This window comes from Bos indicus x Bos taurus, chromosome 8, assembly GCF_003369695.1.
Source record: "Bos indicus x Bos taurus breed Angus x Brahman F1 hybrid chromosome 8, Bos_hybrid_MaternalHap_v2.0, whole genome shotgun sequence".
Taxonomy (NCBI): Eukaryota; Metazoa; Chordata; class Mammalia; order Artiodactyla; family Bovidae; genus Bos; species Bos indicus x Bos taurus.
In genome coordinates this window covers 101,637,772-101,662,242 of record NC_040083.1, presented here as the reverse complement: position 1 = coordinate 101,662,242, position 24,471 = coordinate 101,637,772, and the positions used below count along the sequence as shown (strand labels likewise).

At 35.2% G+C, this 24,471-nt stretch overlaps 1 protein-coding gene across 5 annotated transcripts in view; it reads left to right on the top strand.

The window, feature by feature from the left end:
• PTBP3 (polypyrimidine tract binding protein 3) overlaps nucleotides 1–24,471 on the top strand; it is a 91,804-nt gene that overhangs the window by 61,910 nt on the left and 5,423 nt on the right. For all 5 annotated transcript variants that reach the window (XM_027550512.1, XM_027550511.1, XM_027550513.1 and 2 more), the window contains 8 exons: nucleotides 1,216–1,326; nucleotides 2,785–2,959; nucleotides 13,085–13,162; nucleotides 16,586–16,731; nucleotides 16,975–17,008; nucleotides 19,897–19,989; nucleotides 20,717–20,933; nucleotides 24,376–24,453. In XM_027550512.1, the coding sequence (XP_027406313.1) occupies nucleotides 1,216–1,326; nucleotides 2,785–2,959; nucleotides 13,085–13,162; nucleotides 16,586–16,731; nucleotides 16,975–17,008; nucleotides 19,897–19,989; nucleotides 20,717–20,933; nucleotides 24,376–24,453 (932 nt within the window). The remainder of the gene's footprint in view (nucleotides 1–1,215; nucleotides 1,327–2,784; nucleotides 2,960–13,084; nucleotides 13,163–16,585; nucleotides 16,732–16,974; nucleotides 17,009–19,896; nucleotides 19,990–20,716; nucleotides 20,934–24,375; nucleotides 24,454–24,471) is intronic.

Genomic DNA, 24,471 nt, shown 5'->3' with positions numbered 1-24,471 from the left:
AAAGTCTCCAACAACAATAGTGTTTTTGTAGTTCTAACAGCTTTTTTTCTTAAGTATTTTGGTTCTTTTTTGTTACACACATACATTTTAAAGATTGTTCTGTCTTCTTGGATAAATGACTCCCATTATCTTATATAGCATCCCTCATTATCCCTGATAATTTTTCTTCAGAGGTCAGCCTTGTAAGAAATGAATATAGCTCTGCCAGCTTTTCTTAAAAATTAGTGTTAGCATGGTGTATCTTTCTCTCTCTTTAGCTTAAGTCCTTATATTTAAAATGGATTTCTCCCGAATAACCTAGAGTTGGGTCTTGCATGTACTTTTTAAAAAGCCCACTCTTAACAGTTATGTATTTTAATTAGCGTATTAAGAACATTGGCATTTAAAGCGACTTTTTTATATATCTGCCAAGATATACCTGGACATGTATCTGCCAACTTGATAACTGTTTCCTACTTAACTGCACTTGTTTGTGGTTTCCTCCCCCGTTCTCTTTCTCTTTTCTAGTTTTTCTCCCGTTTCACATTTTGTTTTCTTACTAGAATTCTTTAGAGCATTTTTAGTTTACAAAACACTTTGAGCAGAATATATATACCTCCTTCCCCCACAGACGTACTGTTTCCCCTATTATCAAGATATTGCATTAGTGTGGTGCTGTTGTTTAAAATTGATGAACCGGTGCTGAGATTCTTGTTTCTACTTTGTTCACTCCTGACTTTTTTCAGAGCTTACAACGATTCTCTATGACTATTTGATGAATTAATAGAGCATTGGACATTTTGTGCTTCATTTTGTTGAATATTTTGTAGTTTTCTTTCTATAAAAGTTTCAGGAAATAGATGCTGATTCTCAGGCTGAAATAGTTGATCTGTGTGTGACTCTTCCATTTCTAGGTATATGCTTTGCAACACCATTATCTCATAGCACTAATTAATCCCTGTTGTAACCTTCTGTTTCAGTACTGTGCCAATTGTGACAAGTTATAAAATAGGTTAAATATTTAGTTCCTATTGTATGTCAGGCACTGTTTTAAGCCATGTATGGGTGTTAGAACATGAACATCTTAGGCCTGATTTAAGTAATTTTGGTACCAGTAGTTTTAATAAAGGATATTATTTTCATTTAAAACTGAGATTTATGAATCAAGTTGTATTTATAAGGATAAGTTAGCTAAATTTTTCCCTTAAATTTAACCTAATGTGAACTTTTTTCCAGATATTTTCTAAATTTGGCACAGTCTTAAAGATTATCACCTTTACAAAGAATAATCAGTTTCAAGCCTTGCTTCAGTATGCTGACCCATTGAATGCACATTATGCCAAAATGGTAATTATGATCTTTGTTTCATTTTTCACTTGTTATTATAGTCACTTTAGTGATACCAAAGGTCATCATGTCTTCTCCTGTGCTATAGTTTACTATGTTTTTTTTTTAATTGTAAAAAATATACAAACTAATTTATCATTTTTAAATGTACTGTTCCTTTTGCTCTTTTTATAGTCTAAAAACTACTTCTTTCTTCATATGAAATGGTTTCAAATCCCTTATCATTTCTTATATTTCTGGGACTCATTTCTGTTTGTCATATTTGAAGTCTAGAGTTGCACAAAGTTCTCCTGATATAATCTAACTAATAGAATAGAATTATCTTTGCTCTAGTGCCCTCATTTACTTCTATTAAGTGAGCCAAAGATTGATTGATTTCTGTATTTTTGCAACCATATTCACTGTTGAATCTCATTGAGCTCTAAATTGACAGACATTAAGTCTTAGGAAATATGCTGCTTTCAATTCCTACTGTCTTGTTTTTGGCACACAAGTGCTTGTCTTTTAACAAAACATAAAACTTCACCTTTAGTTTGGTTATGTTTGATCCATCTCCTACTGAGATCTATCCCTAACTCCAATTCTATCTTGTATCAGTGTCTGAAGCATTTCTAATTTTTCCCGAAGATGGAGACTGAGGTGGGCACACTGTGCGTGTCACGTAGTGTCTGGCTCTTGACTAGGAATGACCGTGGTATTTGCTGTGTCCTCTACCTGCATGTATTGTTCTGTACCTTTACGATGGCATACTCGTCAGTAATGGTTATGATAAGTAAGCGTTTTTTAGTACACATATTTTTTGTTTTATTTTTTGTGTTTTAGTTTCTGATATCTATTTTTTGTAAATTCAAGTGTTTGTGGAAGTCATTAGTAGCTATAAATATCCCTTCAGAAGATCTTATCATTGTGAAAGAAGAGATTGCTAATTTTTGGTCTTGTATCTACTCTGACTTAAAACTTCCCTCAATCTTGTTACTCAAAGAAAATAAATTTACAACAACAACAAAAAAAAGTGGTTGATACTGTTTCACATATTGTGGTTCTGACAAGTACCATTTACAAAGACTTTATATCATCTTAACCTATATAAACTACACTAATATAAATTAAGATGAAATGTTAAATATATTTAAACATTTTAAAATAATCATAATCATAATTAGTAGTGTACAATAATGTATTATAGTTTTTCAAGCTTATACAGTTCTCCTCTTCCACTTATCTTACCATGGATAAAATAGAAATTTTCACTTTACCAAAGAAAAAATTGAGAAATAGAGTTTTCATTTTCTCTCTTAGGCTCACACAGTTAGTGATAAAGGTAAAAGGAAATACAATTCTTTGGCTTTTAGTTTAGTCCTCTCTGCTTTATGCCTGATTGCCACTTTTTGTCAAAGTAGAGGCTACTTGATTTATTGTTGTCTTGCAAAACATCAGTCCCTTTCTTACATGCTTTAGGCTCTGGATGGCCAGAATATCTATAATGCATGCTGCACTCTGCGTATTGACTTCTCCAAGCTCACCAGCCTTAATGTGAAATATAATAATGACAAAAGCAGAGACTTCACTCGCTTAGACCTTCCCACTGGTGATGGCCAGCCATCCCTTGAACCCCCTATGGCTGCTGCTTTTGGTGAGTAGTTCTGTTTTGGGTCGTAGAACAAGTTTTCTGAAGTTACAAGTTTAATTTGTTAATCCATATATGTCAGATGATTTCTTCTTGGATTCTCTCAGGATTTCAGGAGAAAAAGGAGACTCATGGAACAAAAATGTCTTCATTAACTGAATCTTAATATTAGTAGATTCTATTAGTTGTCAAAAACAAGTGGATACCTAAAATTGAATTTATTTTCTACCATTAATTAAAGAATATTGCTCATTCTTTATAAACCATACAACCATTTGTCTGGATTTAATAGTCTTATATATTACCATTGGTTTAAACAAGTTGATTTATAGCCAGCAGAATATTGACCTAAGTGCTCTTGAGAGAAATACTTCTCCTTTTTAAAGTAGTGATATTTTAAAACAAGAGCCTGAATTGGTAGTATGTTCTTTCTTTATTCAGAGAAGAGGATTTTGTTTTTTAAACATCAGAACTTTTCGTCATTACGCTAAATTTGTGTGAAATTGCATTTTTGCACTAATAAAAATACAATCCTCTGCATTACTCATGCTAATGTTGCTTTGAAGAGCTTCCTTCTTTTATTTAAGATCAGGTCTCAGTAATCTAAACTTTTGAAGTAAACCTTTATGTAAAAGGAAAAGTAGTGAATAGCCTAGTTGAATATATCACTAGGTTAATGTACTTTTTGGCTTTGCAGCACTCAAATGTGGTTTATTATTTAGATAAGGTATTAAATTTTATTACCCTTTGTGATTGATTTTTCTTTGCCAGATGACACCATAAAATATTAATTGAGACTTTAAGTGGTATTTAGTTTATCTTCATTTTACAGGTGAGAAAAAAGAATCCTTAGCCAAATAGTTGTCCAAATTTTCTAGAAAACAGTAAATTTAAAATAAAAGCTTTTTATTATTTATAACTGAAAAAAGTCAAGTGGATTGTTCAGTTCATGTCCCTGAATTGTTAAAGTTTCTGTTTTAGTCTAACCAAGTTTTTGTGTTTTATACATTTGGCCTTCCATGTCTACAGGTTTGGCATCTGTGGATTCAACAAACCGCAGATCAAAAATAATTGGAGAAAAAAAAAGTTTCATAAAGTTCCAAAAAGCAAAATTTGAATTTGCCTTGTACCAGCAACTATTTACATTGTCTTTACAACTATTTACATAGCATTTACAACATATTAGGTATTATAAGCAATTTAGAGATGATTTCAAGTATTCAGGAGGATGTGCAGAGATTATATGCACATACTGTGTGCCATTTTATAAAGGGACTTGAGCATCCTTGAGGGGGCTGGGAGTGTCCTGGAACCAATCCCTTGTAGATACTGAAGGGGGCTGTATTTGTTATCAGCCTCTACTCATATGTACAACTTGGCAGAGCCAAAGGTCTTTGTAATTAGCATTTTAATAGCAAGTGATAGGAACTGGGGCTGTCATTCAGGTTTGCCAAAGCTTGGCTATCAGGTGCAGAACTGCACATATTCCAGTAATTGAATACATACTGTTGGTGTAATTGATGTTCTGCATTGTGGGAGGAGGACACTTTAAAAATACAATTAAGAATTTTGGTTTCTGAATATAAAATATCAAAATGTTGCTATCCTTTCTTATTGTGTTAATAAGTCCTTTGTCATTGCAAATAGTATGTACATTGTAAGATAAGTAATTTATCAAACAGAGAACAATACCTTTAGGTGTTGTATGAAACTTTACTCTGCCTCTCACAAATATTTGACATGGTTCACTATTCCCTCTTTTTTTTTCTCTTGGCTTTGAAAATGCTACACTTCCAGGTCTCTGTTCCTTACTTACCTAGCTGTTCTTTCTTTTAAAGATTACCCTTTCAGGTTCTTAGAGCTAAGTTGTAAGCATTCTGGGGTCTTCCTGATCTGTTTTAGAGATGTATTATATTATATTAATAGAAAAGCTTGTAAAAATATGTGAATATAGTTTTTTAATTTTTTTTTTTATTTTTCATGAAATGTTTAACATTATTCTACTAATTTCATTTAGTTAGTTATGGCTGCGCTAGCTGCAGCGAGCCAGAGTCTGGTCTCTAGCTGGGGTGGATCCCCTTGTTGCAGAGCATGAGCTCTAGGGCGTGTGGGCTTCAGTAGTTGTGACTCTTGGGTTCTAGAGCACAGACTCAATAGTTGTGTCCCACGGGCTTAGTTGTTCCATGACATGTGGGACCTTCCTATATCAAAGATCCTCCTGCATTGGCAGGCAGATTCTTTACCACTGAGCCACCAAGGAAGCCCCTGAGTACAGTTTTAAATATCCATATTACCCAGATTAAGAAATAAAATGTATACACATACTGTGGAAGCACCATTTGTACCCCTCTCGTTTATTGTGTTCCCATTCTCCTGCTCCAATATATCTGTAGTCTCAAATTTTTGATGGTAGTCCTGCTTTTGCTTTTTTGCTTTTCTCCTGTGGTTTGGTTTTGTTTTTTTTACTACTCATTATGCAGCCCTAAGTGCTAGAGATTTTTCTCCTATATTTAGAAGTTTATTTAAATGGAAGCACACTGTTTTCCTTTTTGATTCATCTATGTTCACATATATGGCTCTTGCTTATCCATTTTCAACACTGTCAAGTGTATAGATTTCCACTGTATGAATATATTATAGTTGGTTTATCTGTGCTACTACTGATAGACACTTGGGTTATTTTAGTTTGAGGCCATTATGAACAGTGCTGCTTTGAAATTTTCCTAATTATCAATGAGGTTAAACTTATGTTTGTTGGCCATTCTTCTTTATGAATTTTCTGTTAATTCTTTTGCCTGTTTTTATATTTAGTTTCTTGTCATTTCTTGTTTATTTGTAGGAATTCTTTAATATCCTAGACACTAGTCTTTTTGTTGGTTTTATGTGTTGCAAATAGTTTCTATCAGTTTTGGCTTTTTGGTTCATTCTCTTCATGGTATTTTTATATGGCCGAATTTACTTGCCATACCCTTTATGTTTGTGTTTTGTGTCATGTTTTAAAAAATCCTTTGTTACTTTGACATTATAAATATAAACACTTAGAAATTTTAAAGTGTGTAGTATTTTAGTGACTGTTGCAGTATTTCAAGTTACAGAAATAGTTGAAAGAATCTCCTGCATCCTTAAAATTCTCTGATTATTAACATCACACCACATTTACTTTATCATCTCTCTTTGTGTGTGTGTGTGTGTGGTATTTTTCTTCCTCTGAGTCATTGGAAAATAAGTTGCAGTAAAAAGAAAAAAGTAAGTTGCAGGCATGATGTCCCTTCTAAATACTCATTGTATATTTTCTAAGAACAAGGACATTCTTATGTAAATAACAAAATCAGAAAATTAACATTCATATGATACCATTATCTAATCCATAGATCTTTTAAAAATTTTGCCAGTTGTGAAAATAATGTTCTTTATGAGAAAATGTTTTTCTAGTAGGGATCCAAACCAGTATCAGGTTAATTTATTTGTCATGTCTTGTGGAGGCCTTTAATTTGAAACATTTCCTCATTCTTTGTCTTTTATGACCTTTAAGTTTTTGAAGAGTTCAGGGTTGAGTATTTAATAGAATGTATCCCAATATGTGTGTCTGGGTTTTTGGCTGAAATAATGTTGTGTCTTTCTCGTTTCATTACATCAGGATTGCTGCCAGTTTATCCTATTCGTGGTGATGTTAACTTTGATCACTTAAGGTGGTTTCTTCCAGTTGTCTTACTTTTTTCCTCTTTATAATTAAAAACACTTTTTTGTAGGGAAGATATGTTGAGACTATATAAACAGCCTGTTTCTTACCACTTTTCACCCTTTAGTTGTTTTTTTCTTTTTGAAGATTTTTATTTGATGTGATCCATTTTAAAAGTTTTTATTGATTGTTACAATATTGATTCCGTTTTATGCTTTGGATTTTTGGACACGAGGCATGTGGGTTCTTAGCTCCCCAATCAGGGACTGAACTTGGATTGCTTGCATTGGGAGATGAAGTCTTAACCACTGGACCTCCAGGGAAGTCCTTCACACTTCAGCTTTAATATCCATTGCCTAAAATAGTTGTCACCGTGATGGTTGTTGCTGTATTGGTGATTTGCTAATTTCATCTTTCCTCCTGATTTGGTAGCTGGGGTTTTATTATAAAGGACTTTTTTTACCACTCCATTCATTCATCCATTTTTACTGCATTTATGTGAATGTAAGTTTATAATGTGCTACTTTCTATTTACATGGTATAGTGTGATCACTGGGATAAGTGATACTTACCCCATTGCATCATTTTACTATTACTGTCTATATTCATTATACTGTGCATTGGCTCTGTATGACTTATTTACTATTCATTCTACTTATTTTTTCACATTAATATGCACTTGTAAATTCTTATTATATGAGCAGTAATTTCATATTATTGTTTTTCATTTTATGTTCAAACTATCCCAGATTTGGCCAGTGGGAGCCCTTTCATACAAGTTTCTGTGGCCTTTTGACGTGTCCTCATCATTGTATGCACACTTCATTACTTTCTGGCAGAAGATGTGTCAAATCTTCTTTACTTTCCCTGCCTTAGCATTGCAGTCAGCCATTTCTCCAATGAGCCCTGGTTCCCTTTAGTGGAAATCAGTATTAAGGCACTATATATATATGCTCATTGATAATACGGTATCATTGCTTCTAGAAACTTTAAGTGGATGTGTATGTGTACTTCATATATTTCTCTGTGTGTGTTTTTTAAAAAACACTGATACTTCCAATTCTAATTGAGCACTGATACTTCCAATTTAACTGGTACTTCCGATTCTCATTGAGCACCGTTTTTCATATTGTGCTTCCTTTCTTCAGGAATGAGAGATCTAGTTTCCATTGGCCTCAACATATTTACCCGTTTGCTCAATCCTATAATACACAGAAAGTTTCAGAATTGTTAACACATACCATTAACTGGAGGTTAATATTTGCATAAGTGGTTTTCTGGGCATTGCTCCAATGGTCTATTTATTATTTTTGTCATTACCGGCAGTCTCAGTGTCTGACAGTTAAGTCTCTTATTCTTCAAGAGGATCTTGGCAGTTCTTGACCATTTACACTTAGAAATTTTAGGATCAGCTTTTCAAGTCCTCAAAGGGGGAAAAAAGCACTCTTAGGGTTTTGATTAGATTATATTGACTTTATAAATCACTTAGAAGACAATTGACATCTTTACAATAGAGTCTTCCAGGTTTTGAACATTGTGCACCTCTCCATTTGTGTATTCTTTAATGTCTTTGGGTAAAGTTTGACGACTTTTCCCTGTGAAAGTATGTTTACATATGTTTGTTAGAGTTATTCCTAAGAGCTATACTTTTAAGGTTCTAATTCTCAACCAGTCTTTTTGATCTGTGTAATTTTGGGCAAATTGCTTAACTGCTCTGTACTTCTGTCTTTTTATATGTGAGATGAACATAATAATACTTAAGTGGTAAGAGTTGTGATGAATATTACACGTGCTAATGTACGTAAGAGCTTAGAATGATGCAGTGTAAATTTTAGCCATCATTTGGTTTTCATAGTGTTGCTAATATACAAATGCAGTGTTGTTGTTTCTTGATTTCATACTCAACTTTTATTAACTCCTTTCTCTAAATATTCTAATTTTTTTCTCTTTACTTTAATAAGATGCATTGAACTTCTAAAATTTATGTAGAAATGGAAAAGTATCTAGAAGAGTGAAAGGAAATAAATGCAAGACTTAACATAAAGTGCAGTAATCAAACGACTTTGACAGTGTTGAAAAGATAGATATATAAATCAGTAGAGAAGCATATAGAGTCTAAAATTCACCCACGTATATAGGATGAGTTGATTTTGAGCAAAATTGCCAGTGTAAAAATTCAATGAAGGAGAATCTTCCAACAAGTAGTTTTTGGACAGGTGGATATCCATATTGGAAAAAATAAATTTTGATTAGTATCTCACACCATACTGACAGATTGACTTGAAATGGATCTTAGACCTGTCTGTAAACTTAAACCTAAAAAACTCCTAGAATAAAACATAGGAAGGGGGACTTCCCTGGCGGTCTAGCAGCTAAGGCTCAGCGTGCTTCCACTGCAGGGGACACGAGTTTAATCCCTGGTCAGGGAATTGGAATCCCACATGCTATGCAGTGTGACATGGCCAAAACAAAACCAATAAATAAGTCTATAAGGCAAGCTTATAGACTTGAAGAAAACAAATTAGTTACATCAAGGTATACAGGGAATTCCCAGCTCAATAATAAGAAAACAAATCATTAAAAATGGGCACAAGATTTGAAAAAATATTTTACAAAAGATGGTATATGAGTGGCAATAAACACATGAAAAGATGCTCAGCATCCCTAGTCATCAGCAAAATGGAAGTTAAAATTACCATAATATATTATTACATACCCTTTAGAAGCATCTTAATTTGGTGGATTGTTGTCTTTTACTGGTCCTAGAAGTGATCTTTCCACATATGCCATCTTCACACTGTTTCTTTTCTTAGTTTTTGGAATTTTGACTAGACCTGTTAAATTTTCTTACTCTGATCTGAGTATCTTAAACTTTCTGTCCTGTTTTTTCCTTTATCTCTCCGAGCTGCATCCTGAATAATTCCTTAAGGCCTTTCATTTTATTAATGATCTCTTCACCTTTGTCTAATATGTTGTTAAACTTGTTTGATAATTTTAAATTTGAGTAATTGTGCTTTTTATTTCTAGAAATTTTATTCTTTTTTTAAGTATCATCTGCCTTGTAGAGACTTTTCAGCATAGCTTTTATTTTTCCAAACATACTATTTAGAATCCTCATCTGATAATTCCAATGTCTGAAGTCTTTGCAGTTATTTTTCTGCAGTTAGATATTTCTTTTTCTACTTTCTTCTTTTTGAGTTATTCACTTACTTGGGAAATAACTTGTGAGACTTCTTAGTCTCAAGATGGTATGTTCTTCCAGAAAGAATTTACTTGTTTGCAACATCAAAGGATCTGTGTCTGGGACCATTTCAGTCTAAATCCATAATTTTGTTAATTTTCCCTTGAATTCCTAAGAAATGTGAATTTAGGCTGAAAATTTGCATGAGAGCTTACTTTTGGTTAGACCTTTTCAGAACTTATTTTGTCTCTTCTCTGTTAGACACAAAGTCAGCTTTCCTTGTAGTCTTCTGAAGGCAGGGGGAGTAGGTAATGGAATGGGTTATTTTAGGTTTATACTGTTGCATTAATGTCATGGACGTCTCCTGTTGACTTCCTTCCTCTTGGGCTAACATTGGGATTTGCATCTTGTCCATTAAGCGTGAGGATGATAAAACCAAAGCTGTTTGATAGAGTTAGGTTTTTAGCCAGGTTACTCTTAATCATCTTGTTGGCTGTTAGGTTTTTTTGTTTTTTTTTAAAGATCTTTTTACTGTTCATTGGACATATCTGCCACAAGGTTGGTCTTTAGTCTGCTACTATATCCACATTTTTGAAAAACAATAATTGGACCTCTTTTCCATAATATATATTGTTTGTAATGTTTTAAATGTCTCTATTTTGTCTAGTGACTCATAATTTATATAATAATTCTCCAATTTAGACATTAAGCTTGTTTCTTTAGGGTTTGCTACTATAAACAATAGCACTGAGAAACACTGAAACATTGATAAACTGATTTCATAGGTAAAAATGTTATCTATTTGTATTCCCTTAATTGCTATTGGTAATACATTTTCCAAATGTAAAATACCTGTGATATAGCTATTCAAATCTTAAACCTTTTCCTTTAAAGTTTGTGTAAACCAATGTCTAACAGGTTAATTTGCTAAAATGTTTCTGTTCCTGCTTACTTGAGGAATGTAGATTTATGGAAACTTTACAAATGTTTCTTTTGTCAAATATTAACAAATGTTCTTGTACTTGGAAACAGTTACTTAAAATTTGGCCCTGGAACAGTTTGCCAGTTCTTTCATTTATTGCTGTTTAATGTTCAAAGAGAGTTAATATCAAAAATGTTCCTCATTTCTCTCAAACCTACTGCATATCTTCTGCCTCATACCGCACCCCCCCCATAACCACTTGTATTAGACTTGTTTTGTTTTAAAAGTACCTCCCTTCCCTTTCTGACAAATCTGTGATTTACAGTAATTAACGTTTATTCCTCTCACATAACTGACACTTAAACAACTGTGAATCAACTTTTGCAAACTTCCCTCACATGTCTTTTAGATCGAGGGTCCAAGCTGAAGGTGCCACTCCATTTGAGACGTGGCATTCTCATGGCAGAGGGTGAAAGAAATCAGAGAACTGGTGTAAACCCGTAATGCTTCTTAACGCTTCTGTATAGCAGTCTATGTCATGACTGTCTGTGTGTTCCTATCATGTGAGTGCAGTGGTGTTGCCTACAGATGTATGTTCTGCAGGAGACACTGCAAGTCACATAACTAGCCAGAGTTAGATGGAAGGGTCAAGTGAATACTTGACAACCATATTTCTTCTTCCGTTTAACTTCCCAGTGTGAATTTTCATAATAACTCATATCCATATTGAAGTGTCTCTGGTAAGTCTCCCTCTGTGCCTTAAAATAGTTATTTGTTCTGAAAATGAATCATTTTACCTATGAGCTTCAGCCTACTTGAATATAAGTTGAGCAAGGGCAGAGATTCTTGTATGTGTTACTTAGTGCTTCCTTAGCGCCAGAGGGGTGCTTGCCTCCTAATGTGCTTTCAGTGATATTTCTCTTATTTCATCACTCTGTCCGTTCTCATTTTTGTGTCTTCATTTATTGTCAGTTCTCTCTGCTAGCTCTGTCCCTGAAGTCTCTTTATAACTATGTTTTCTTGAATTATTTTAATAAGTCATAGCACATATTTAACAAATTCTGTTAAATAATTCTCTTTAATGAAGAGAATAAACTTACGTGATCTTTTAACTTCTCTGGAAAATTCAGCCTACATACTTCCTATAAATATGCATATCACCCTATCATTAAAAAAAAACACCAAATCCCTCCCTTTGACTCGTACAGTCTAGCTTCTCACTATTGCTCTAAACTATTGCTTCCCGTTTATGTTTCTCACTCTCCCTGACTTTCACTGAACCCTCTCCCTGAAATTCCGTCTCTGGATCCTGAGGGACTGTGATTCATTGTTTTGTTTTCTGAGGCTGTTCTCTGTCTCTTTTCCTTAGAATGCTCGTCTTCCACTTAAGTGTCCTGATACTCCCAGGCTCTCTTTTTAGCTTCCTTCATTTCTTGTCTTGTGCCCTGAATTTTTAGTGGAGTTCTTCTTCATATGGCTTTTACATTTATTTCTATATAGATGATTTACAAATCTGTATCTTGTAATAGTTAGAAATTCCGAGTTTACCCCCTCATTTCCACTTGTGGCATTGCCATTTGAATGTCTTAGTATCACCTCGACCTTAATTTGTCCTAAATCAAATTGTTTTCTTAGTAATAATGATTCCACCATTTAGAGCTAACTCCTGTATTTGTTGATGGTGCACAGTCGCCAGGCTTCTAAATGGAGAAGGAATATCAGCCTTTGTTTGGCATCTGGTACACACTAAGCACTGCTTTTCACTTAATGTCCAGTTCAAGTTTTACTTCCTGAGAAGCCTTCAGACAGTCCCAGAGAGTCTTTGCAATCCCTTCTTCTTAGACCACTTGCAGTATATTTGTATTTAAACCTCTAGATCCTCAGCATGTGAATCTTCTATAATTCATAATTTTAGTTTGTAAAGCCTCTCAAAGGCAAGGATTTTTATTTCATATTTCTTTTTATCAGCACAGTACCCCAGCAGTACAGTATCGTTTAGTGAATATTTGATGATTTTTACATAGAAACAGTGCTCTAAATAAGGGCAGGAATATCAACCTAAATAACAAAACCAGATAAACTAAAAGTAAGTAGCAAACTAATAACTCAGAATGAAATACTAATAACATTCTAGCTGTAGTCTTGAACCTTGAACCCAGTTGAAAGGGATTAGCCTCCAGAAGTGGCAGAGGCTCTTATACAACACAGCAAGGATCATCTGTTGGACAAATCTTTACTCCGTGTTAGAATCTCTTTGTCAACAATATACTCTCATATGGCCATTTTATTGTGTTGATAACCCTCTTTATAGAAGGTAGTGTATTTATTTCAGCTTCTCTTCCCCATTAGGTGCACCAGGAATCATTTCCTCACCATATGCAGGGGCTGCTGGATTTGCCCCCGCTATTGGATTTCCTCAAGCTACAGGTGACTCTTTTAAAGATGAAGTTGAAATGATTTCTTAATGATGGTTTATATATTCTAGAACTTATCAAAATGAAAGATATGACCATGTTTGAAGGATTTACCAAAAAAGCATTACGTATATCAATCATGGAAGTGGCTCATGGACAATAGACGATTGTACAGCTTCCTTGTGTTTATAAATAATTCTCTCTGGTTTCCTTCTCAACACTAAAATTCTATTATCTGTTCTGCATCATTTATACTTGCCATTGGCCCAGATAACTATAGGTTGACTATATTAAATAACCTTAGGTTTATCTCTTTGGTTATTATATAAAATAGATGAGCTGCTTGCTGATAAGCAGCTCAATTACATGTTAAACAGACTTCTGTCTTACTTATCTTTGTGTCCTTCTGCCTTTAATGACATTCAGTACTTAATATGCAGACAGCAAACATTTGAATGAATAAACATTGACTATTTTATCTGTAAGTACTTTTTAAAAAAAAATTAATGGGTTTGGAAGATTACTATAGAGGATATGCATGCTGTTTTATTTCAGAAAAAAAATACATGTATACACATTTTTTTCTTCAGCTAATGAAAATAATTAAGAGAGAGAACAATCAGTTAATACTTTGATAATGACTCTGACTCTTCCAAATAATAAAATGAATTTGATAATAAGAAAAAATACTTTATGGTTTTGTGCTGAAAGAAAATAATTGAGGTGGATGGTTGGAAGAGTGATGCAGTGTTAAGTCTAGTCTACATACTACCTTTATAGCGTCCAGCTGATCTGTGAATAGAACTATCTTAAACTGCAGCATAGCTCCTTTCTGACAATGATCTTAGTATCCTCCCTTTCTAAGTCTGGGAATTGTAACTCTTCTCTTCAGGAGAGAGGATGAAGTTAACTAAAAAGAAAGTGATTTAAAAGGTTGAGATTTATTTTTTAGGATATTTGGTCGTTTTAAGACATTTTAACATATGTTTAATTAGTGAGTGATCTTATCTATCTCATTAAAATGAAGGCATTATACATTGTGTTTATGTATTTGAAGATCCCAAGAGTTACACATTTGGAGGTAGTGATATATGGTTTCTTCATTTTAGATATTTTTTTGACATGCTGTATCTATAAGACACTGTAGTAGATGGTAAAAAAGAGGAAAAAACTGCATAAAGAGGGCTCCTGAGTTGATAAGGCTTTCCAGGTGTGATAGGGGGTATATGCACACACATGATTTGTGATGAAGTGGCCAGACTCTATTATAAGGAATTTTGAACTTAAAGAATCAATACCTTAAAGAATTGGCTCATTTTACATCAGCTTGGAATTTTATCTTATATAGTTTTTAAGCTGAGCATACAAATGGTTGGACCTTATGAGGAAGTGTAGTGTTTTATGTATTGTATGTAGTGTCAATATTCCAGTATCATAGGGCTTTCAGTAGCTTCTGCAGTATCTAAGGGAATAGAGAGCTCTGAAAATTCTTGCTCCAAAAGCATATTGAATTCCATAAATTTGTTGTTGATGGTAATAATGTTTTACAAGGTTACAAAATGTTTTTTTCCCCATGCAGAATATATGTATACAGTTTACCTGTTTTAGATGTACAACCCAGTGATTTTTTAATAAATTTACAGAGATGTACAGTCATTACCACAGTCCAGTTTTAGAACATGCATTACTACCTAGCTTGCATATATGTGACTTCTGCTGAAGGGCTTTTAAAATGTATATATATAAACACACACACACACACATATATATGATTTAATGGTAGAAGTCAATATAAAAATTCATCTGCTTTAGAGAAATGTATTGGAATATATCTATTTCAAGAAATAGAAGTGCCGGGGACCAGCCCCAGCTGATCCAGGGTATTCGAAGGAGAGACGGCCTAGGCGACTATTTGTATGCTAATTAGAGATATAGAGAACAATAGAATGAGGATAGCTCAGTAGGAAAATTCAGTGGAGAAAAGAAGCTGAGTAGCTTGGTTTACGCGGGAGACCAATAAAACTTCAAGACAAGAAGTTTGCACCACTTACGTAGGCCGCAGGCGCCCTCTCGAATAGCGGAAGGTGTCTCACCCTAGACTCCTTCTCGAGTGGGTCTTAAAAGCCCAGGCATGATTAGTAAGCGTGGTGGGTTCCGCGCTCCAGATGGAGACTCAGCTGGAAGTTAAAGGGAAGAATGACATGGGGAGACCAAGCGCTGGTGAACAAGGCCCGTAGCTTTATTTTTAACAGGGGCTTTTATACCCTAAGTTACACATAGAGGATAATAGGGGATGCAAAGTCAGCAGTCTTTGGTTCTTATCAAAAACCAAGGTTTCTTTCCTGCAAATGTATCGTATACAAATGGTTTAGGTGATTTACATCATCTTCTGGCCAGAAGGCCTACTAACATTTTATGACTCTTGACAAGGACTTATCAACAAAGACTTATTTTCTCTAAGAGTAATTATTTCAAGGTTTGGCACCATCTTCCAAAGATAAAATTGCATTCCTATAGGGCGGATGTGTAATGGGTTTACAACAAAGAAAGAATTTATTACCTTAAGGGTCTAAAGTTACTAACACCAAGGCCACTACTTATTTTTTCTACATACCCACTATTAATTGATACATATTCAAGGATACAATTCAGGGGATGTGAAAACTTGGCAACAAGCATTGACTCATCAATGAAATCCTTTACTAGTTTATTCTGACAGTTTTTAACTCTCTGAGAGGCTCTAAGCTATTTGAATATCTTAAGCTTCCCGTGCCTCTGGAGGCTAGGAGACTGTAAACAATCGTATGCATAGCTGCAGGAGTCCGGGTAAACTTGTCAGGCGAGTTAGAGAGCCATCAGAGGGGTTTGGATTTAAACACTCCTAATTGCCCAGGAACTTTATTAATTGGAGCTGTAAGTTAACTCTTTGACACAGAGAGAGAGAGATGGTGGTAGGGGACAGCCCCTAGTAAAGTCAGAGGTGAGAGCACAAAGCAATAAAGTAGGCAGACTCTGGTTTTTTGGGGGAAAATGCTCGAGAATATCCGGGTGGACTCCTGAGGCTCGATCCCGCCTTTGCGTATGCCGAGCCTCCTTCCTCATGACCTTTGCCATGAGTGGAATGCCTCACCGGCTCCCCGCATAGAAGGAGTACTGGTAGTTATAGACCCTTTTAAAAAACCTCATGGCTTTAAGACTGGTGAATTTTGTTGGTCTGCAAAGTGTTATATAAATAATAGAGTATTAAGTATGATAATGTCAACAAATGAGAAGCTCTACCTCCAGAGTCTGGATTGACCTTTGTTATCCTTAGGGTAGCTTTGAAGCATTTTCTTCTCTATTTTTGCTTTTTCATTCATTTGTTTTCTTAAGTCTCATCAAGTGTTCCAATTCTCCAGATAACTAGAATGCAAAATGCTTTTGCTGTTTCATAAAGGTCTGTCAGTCCCAGCTGGACTAGGTCCCGGAGCGCTCGGTCCCCTCGCAATCACCTCCTCCGCTGTCACTGGAAGGATGGCCATTCCTGGGGCTGGTGGGATGCCAGGAAATTCCGTTCTGCTTGTCACCAATCTTAATCCTGATGTGAGTTGGAAAGTATCATATGTAAAAAGTCTTTCAGGAGGAAATACTGTGCCTTCTGACTTCGAGTTGAATTCAAATGGAAATGTTTAAGAATTTGTATTAAAGTTCATCACTAATATATATAAAGAAGCATGTAAAAAAGCAACACTTTAAACACAGTCAACTCTGGTTTTTACAAGTAAACTTTTAAAAAATTTTTAGTTAAATGAGACCCTTACATTTTGTGTTCTCCTTTTCAAACAGCTTATCACACCACATGGACTTTTTATACTATTTGGTAAGTAATTTCTTTTGCTTTGCTGTTTTTAGTTTTTTTTTTTTTAAGTTAGCTATGATGTGAATTGAGCCCATTGCATCATTCAGTAATACTTACTACTGCTGTGTGCCAATTAGAGTGAGGATAGAATAACAAGGAACATTTGTTAAGTGGTTATAGATACAACGTTTTATAAAAAGGGAACTAGAGGTTGTAATAAGAACATACAGCTGGAAGACCTAACCTTGCTGAGGGAATCAAAGGTGATGTACAGAGAAATGATAGTTAAGCTGACTTGTGAGAAATGAAGAAGTGTTATGTTAGCCAGGCAGAAAGGGAGGGCGAATGTCCATTCACAGATACTGGCAATGAGAGACAGAGCTCTTGGAACATGGAAATAAGGAAACTCAGTGGAGAGTATAAGGGAGAGACTTGTTGAAGCTGGACAGACGAATAGGGGGCAAGGCCATTAAGAGCTTTGTGAACTATATTAAGGAACTTGGTTTTTAACCTAAGAACAATGGGAATCCATAATGAGATTGAGATTTTAAAAATAATCCCTAGACTTTTTGATAGTGTACCTCTCTCAGTTAAAAAATATTTAACATGTACTCCTAATCTATATATGATTAATTAATCATAAATTTCATCAATCTTTTACTGTACTCTGTATGTATAGTTTTATATTACAAACAGAAATACAAGAACCATGAAGTAAGCAATGTTTAATATTTTAAAGATTTTTATTAATGAAAGTTTTTGAAATAAAAATCTTGTTAACATTTAGTGAGAAATAAGATTTAATATGCTTCATTATTTTCAAAAATCTTTTTCACTTTGAATCAGTATTCCAAAATCTGATTCTAAATTCACTTTATTTTTGTACTTGATGGTTGTCGTAACTGAAAAAGATACCTCATAAGGATACACAAGGAAATTCCCTGGCTGTCCAGTGGTTAGGACTCAGTGCTTCACTGCTAGGTTCTGGGTCCAGTCTCTGGGTGGGTAACTGAGCTCCCGCAAGTCACGTGACATGGCCAAGAAAACATTTTAATTGAAAAATATAAAAATGTGATATGAATGAAAGTGTTGCATTGTTGCTATACTAATTAAGATACTAGTTTTTTGGTCTAATCCACTAAATTTTGATGTATTTTACTTGGAAAAAGTTCCATGTTTCCTCTTGTTAAATTAGTTGATTTTGAAATCTATTGTATTAGAATAATGGGGCTAAAACTCACTAATCTTCATTTGAAAAAATATTTAATAGAAATCGTTTCAAATTTTTTAAGTGGATAATAGGTTTTTTTTTTTTACAGTGTCTTTCAGATATAATTTACAGCCATACAATTCACTAACTTAGGTATACAACTCAGTGATTTTTAGTCAGTGTACAGAGTTGTGCAGCCATCACCAGAGTTCAATTTGAGAACATCTCTGTCACCCCCCAGAGATACTTCATACTCAGGTGCAGTTTCTATAATAGTTTTAGTTCATGATACATTTATATGACTATCAGTAACAAAATCATGTGTTCATGCTAATTTTCATATGTCTCTTTAGTAGCCAGAGCACATTTCTTTCCAAAAATAGTTAATTTCTCACTAATTTAGAAAAAAATTACCCTCAGCTTGAAATACAAATTGTATGTTATTTTTTAAAGGCTATTTATTTTGGCCAAGAGGGACAGGGAAGCCTGATGTGTTGCAGTCCATGGGGGTGCAAAGAGTTGCACACTACTGAGCAACAATATTTCAGCCACTTGTCATTTCTGAAAAGGACAGCAAATTTGGGATACTTACATATATATATATATTTTTAGCTACTGTTTATCTCTCAGTTTAGTTGCTTGTAGGGGCTTGCCCATGAGATAACCAGTTCTCCTATGTGCGCCCTGAAGATTGTCGTAGTTGTTCTCTCATCCTGTTACACAGTATGGTAATGGTGCTACTGTTTAAGGATCTTATTTTTATGATATTGGTGATACCCTGTTCCACATGAACTGCAATATATTTTAGCACACTAAATGGAAAAAGATGAGAAAATGTCCTTCACACTGTAGAAAATTTCCATCTATAATTTCTTGTATATGTTTAAAATTAGTAAAATGTAGTTTTTCACATTGGTTTATATAAACAAATCAGGATAAATAACAGTTTATTATCCTCTCGGGCTTCCCCGATAGTTCAGTTGATAAAGAATCCACCTGCAGTGCAGGAGAGCCTTGTTTGATTCCTGGTTCGGGAGATCCACTGGAGAAGAGATAGGCTATCCACTCCAGTATTCTCCATAGGGTTACAAAGAGTTGGACACAACTGAGCGACTTTCACTTTCAATCCTCCCACACCCCAGTGAATCATTTTGTCTGCTTTTTGGGATGTGGGACCCACTTTGGGGAACACTAGTATAGAAAAATTGGATGTAATGAGATCAATTTGGAGGCTATTGTGATTGTCCAGTTGTGAAATAGTGATAATAGCTTGGATGGTAGGGAGGATGGGAAAAGTGGACAAATGTGAGAGGTATTTAGGCCATAGACTCAATGAGTACTGGTAGTTGATAGGATGTAAGAACTTAGGGAAAGGAATAGGTCAAAAGATGACTCCCAGGTGTCTGACCAGAGCAAATGCATGCATGATGATACTGTTTATCAAGAGAGTTCATGAACATAGGAGGGGACAAAAAGGGGAGATGAGTCGATTTGGAATATATTAAATTTGAAGTATTTATGGGACATCCACGTGAAGGGATTAATAAATCTAAAATATAGATACAAATTTGGGAGCATATATATGAAATTGCTCAGGGAAAGCATATAGCATGAGAAAAGAAGCTTTCTTTAAATATATTGGTAAAATTAATTGAACACTACAGTCAACACTAAAAAACTGTTTTGTCTTTTTAATTAGGAGTATATGGTGATGTACATCGAGTGAAGATAATGTTTAATAAGAAAGAAAATGCATTGGTTCAGATGGCAGATGCAAATCAAGCTCAACTAGGTACTAGTGATTAATAATAGTCCTTATTATATGTACATATTATATGCTCCTTTTGTATGTGAATTTTCCTATGAAGTAAACTTACGGCTTAAGTAGAAGGAGTTCCTCTTTATGTCAGTGTCTGCACTATTATTTGGATCTGCTTACATTTTAAGATTTAAAAATGTTTATAACTCTTTGAAGTGCATTTATCTGTTTGAACATATCATTGATGTTTAGAGCTTTGACTCTAGGATTTTTCCATTAGCTTTAAACTAATAAACATGACTTGTTTTCTTTCGTTTGCTTGTTTGTTTTCCTTTTAAGTTTTCTAGAACTGTTGCTTAAAAGTTCATAATGATAGTGCAAGAAAGTGTCATTTTGCTATCTCACCATTCATTATTATAGTGGCTGTTGAAATATACTAGTCAGATATTTATTTTAAAAAGCTTTACTTGAGATTAATTTATTCAGTAGCCATTTCCTGAGCTCGTGTTATATTTCAGGCATTCTGAAACGTTTTAGCACTCTGCTAGGAAAATAGGTGTTTTTTGTTGTATTGCATTTCTTTATGGTAAAACCAACTCATTTAATATGTTTTCATATGTAAGAGTTTTTAAATTTAAAACTATTTAAGCCCTCAAACTGACAATATAATTTTAAATGACTAAATAAAAAGAATTATGATAGTTTTACAGAGACTCTACCTTAATACCCAGAATTTCCTTATTTTCTTCTTATGCACCAGCAATGAATCATCTGAGCGGTCAAAGACTTTATGGGAAAGTGCTTCGTGCTACACTGTCCAAGCATCAAGCGGTTCAGCTTCCTCGAGAGGGACAAGAAGACCAAGGTCTGACTAAGGATTTTAGCAATAGTCCTTTGCATCGCTTTAAAAAACCTGGCTCTAAAAACTTCCAGAATATTTTTCCCCCGTCAGCTACTCTGCATCTTTCCAACATCCCGTATGTATCTTAATTTGTTACTATTCATTTCAATGATAAATAATCTAGAGTATATGGTTTGGGGAGATAAAAACTGAAATTATTGTTAACGTAGTAGTAGAAATTCACTAATTTCTTGTCAGATGATTTATTTGCCATCATGTCTTAAGAAATTTATCTAAACTTACACTCCAAAAGTAAAGGTAGCAGTGTTTAAAATTTTTCTTTCCAAACAGGGAATTAGCAACTAGTTACCTTTCAGTTATAGAAGGGCAAAATTACATTTATGCAGAGATATTCCATTGGTACAGACTTACTCATCCTTCTGTAGAAGTGAAGACCTTTCAGCAACCAGCATAGCAAAATCAAATAATTTATGTTTTTAAGAATTTGGTAAGCTTCCCAGGTGGCTCAGTGGTAAAGAATCTGCTTGCCAGTGCAGGAGGCACAGGAGACATAAGTTCAACCCCTGGGTTGGAAAGATCCCCTGGAGTAGGAAATGGCAGCGTTCTCCAGTATTCTTGCCTGGAAAATGCCATGGACAGAGAAGCCTGGTTGTCTACAGCTCATGGGGTTACAAAGAGTCAGAGGCACGCAAGAATTTGGTAAAACTGAATTCTCTGTTTTTTAACCTACAAGCCACATATATATCTAAAAGCTAGAAATTATTTTCTTATAACCAGTCTGTAGTAACCAGTGTTGTAGCAGACTTGTTCTTCATTCATCATCTAGCTTAGAGATTGACAGACTACAGCCCATGGGTCAAATCCACCTGTAAGGCCCATGAGCTAAGATCAGTTTTTACATTTTCAGTGGTTGGGGAAAAACAAAAGAATAATATTTTGTGATTTGAGAAAACTACATAAAATTTCACCTTCCATGAGAAAAGTTTCAGAGAACACAGCCACATTTATTGATTTATGTATTAGCTATGGGTGCTTTTGAGCCAATACGACAAAGCTGAATTGTTAGAATAGAGACTGTATGGTCATCAAAGCCTAAGAAATGTAAAACTGGAAATCCCAGTTTTAATTTGTGAAATCCTTGACCAAAAAAGATGACAGTTTTATATAACATGGAGGAGGATAGCTTTGGAAAGAAAGGGTAAAAGCTGGGGGGTATAGTTGTATGCCAGCATGTGTGTGAAAAGTTAAAAGGGAATGGAAAAGGGTACAGTTCTGGGACATTTCTGAAAATGAGAATGGCCGTTGAATGGGAACAAAAAATAATTGTTTAAAATACTGTTGAATGCCCAGGCTCCTCACTAGTCTCCAGTTAGGCACATGGAGAAACTTTGCATCTGAATTGGGCAGTGGCTCAAGCCTTATGCCTTCCAGGCAACAGGAGGAGTCGCTTTAGAAAAGAAAACTCAATTATGTGCGTCTAGAAATTTAGCACCTCATTACTACAGAATGAGGGAGAGAGGCAACATATTTAAAGACTAAAGCAGGCTCCCTCTTAAGGACGTTTATCCAGGAGCTGGTCTCAGGTTGTATCCTACACTGGACATGTAGGTAGGAGAAAGAATGTTAATGTATTTTTTAACCATCTACCAAGTATCGGGCACTGTGCTGGTGTCTTACATGCATTACCTCATCTAATCTCCATAATAATCTTCTTTTTAAAATTGTGGTTAAATACATAGCCATTTTAACCACTTTTGAGTGTGTGTTTCAGTGTACACTCACATTATATACTTTCATAGTGTTCAACCATCACGTGTATCCATCTGTAAATCCTTGTCATCATCTCAAATTGAAGCTCTGTATCCATTAGACAGTATCTCTCTGTTTCTCTCTACCCTGTCCTTGGTATCCACCATTCTGTGTTCTGTCTTAGCAGTTTATCCATAATAACCCTTGGAGTAAAGGTTGTTAGTTTCATTTTAACACTGAAAGTGAGAGGCTCAGATTAAGTAACTTACTCAGGAGTGACATACCAGGTGAACATGAATTCGAATCTCTCTCCTAGCAGAGCCAGTTGTTGTTCTGTAAGACCATCCTTGCTGGTAGTTGTGAAATGACGAAGAGTCTACTTTTAGTCCATTGACTGTCATGTGGTAGACCACTGTATTAGTTGTCCACTGCTGTGCAACAGATCACTCCAAAACCTAAAGCTTAACACAGTAGTAGATGTTCTTTATCTCAAACTTACTGTGAGTCAGGAATCCAGAAGTGGTTTAGGTTTTGGCTGATTCTCTCACAAAATAGCATCTGAAGGCTGTAATGGGGTTAGAGTCCACTTCCAAAGTGGCTCCTTCATATGCTTAGTCAGTTCCTTGCCACAAAGACCTGTGCATAGGGCTACTTGACTGTCTTCATGAAAAGGCAGCTGGTTTCTTCCTGAGCTAATCATTCAAGAAAGGGCAAGGTGGAAATCACAGTGTCTCTCAGCCTCAGAAGTCATGTGTCATTTCTGTAATACCCTGAGGGTTACAGAGGACATCCTTATTCTGTATGGGAGAGGAGTACCCAAAGGGTATATATACTAGGAGGCAAGTGTAATTGGGGGCTACTTTTGAATATGATTGGCGCATATATATGTTTGTAATTATCCTGAATGTAATTGAAAAGGTACTGGATTAGTACTAAAAATACACTGGACTAGTAGTGGACTATAGAAGACAAATCAGAGCTAGGGAAGGGGCTTGGAAGTACTGCTGCTAAGTCGCTTCAGTTGTGTCCGACTCTGTGCAACCCCATAGACGGCAGCCCACCAGGCTCCCCCATCCCTGGGATTCTCTAGGCAAGAACACTGGAGTGGGTGCCATTTCCTTCTCCAGTGCATGAAAGTGAAAAGTGAAAGTGAAGTCGCTCAATCGTGTCCAACTCTTAGCGACCCCATGGACTGCAGCCTACCAGGCTGCTCCGTCCATGGGATTTTTTCCCAGGCAAGAGTACTAGAGGGGGTGCCGCTGCCTTCTCCATTGGAAGTACTAGTTAGGTACTAAAGCCGTATGGGTAATAATCCCATTGAAAGAGTAAATATAGAAAGATTTTCTTGCTCTTTAGGTACTGCCCATGTCTTATGCAAAAGAATTGAGACAACATTCCATTGTCTGAAGACATGCATGCATCAATCTTGAACATCTTTTTTTTTTTTTTTTTTCTTTTGTGACTCTATGGAAAACCCACCAGGCTCCTCTGACCATTGGATTTTCCAAGCAAGAATACTGGAGTGGGTTGCTCTTTCCTCCTCCAGGGGATCTTCCCAACCCAGGGATCAAACCCAAGTCTCCTGCATCTTCTGCATTGCAGGCAGATTTTTTCACCACTAAGCCATTGCGGAAGCCCAACCTTGAAGATCTTTAAGGGCACTTGCAAATCATGTCTTCATTGCATGGCTTTATGCTCTTTGTAATGTGAGGTATTCTAGAGACCTGATGATGTCAGGAATTAATCATTGCTTCATTTGAAAATTAGGGATAAGATAGTTGACTGTCTCTGTGATGATGTTTTCACAGCCCCTCTGTTACAGTAGATGACCTGAAGAATCTTTTCACAGAAGCTGGATGTTCAGTGAAGGCTTTTAAATTCTTCCAGTAAGTCCATTCTTTTAA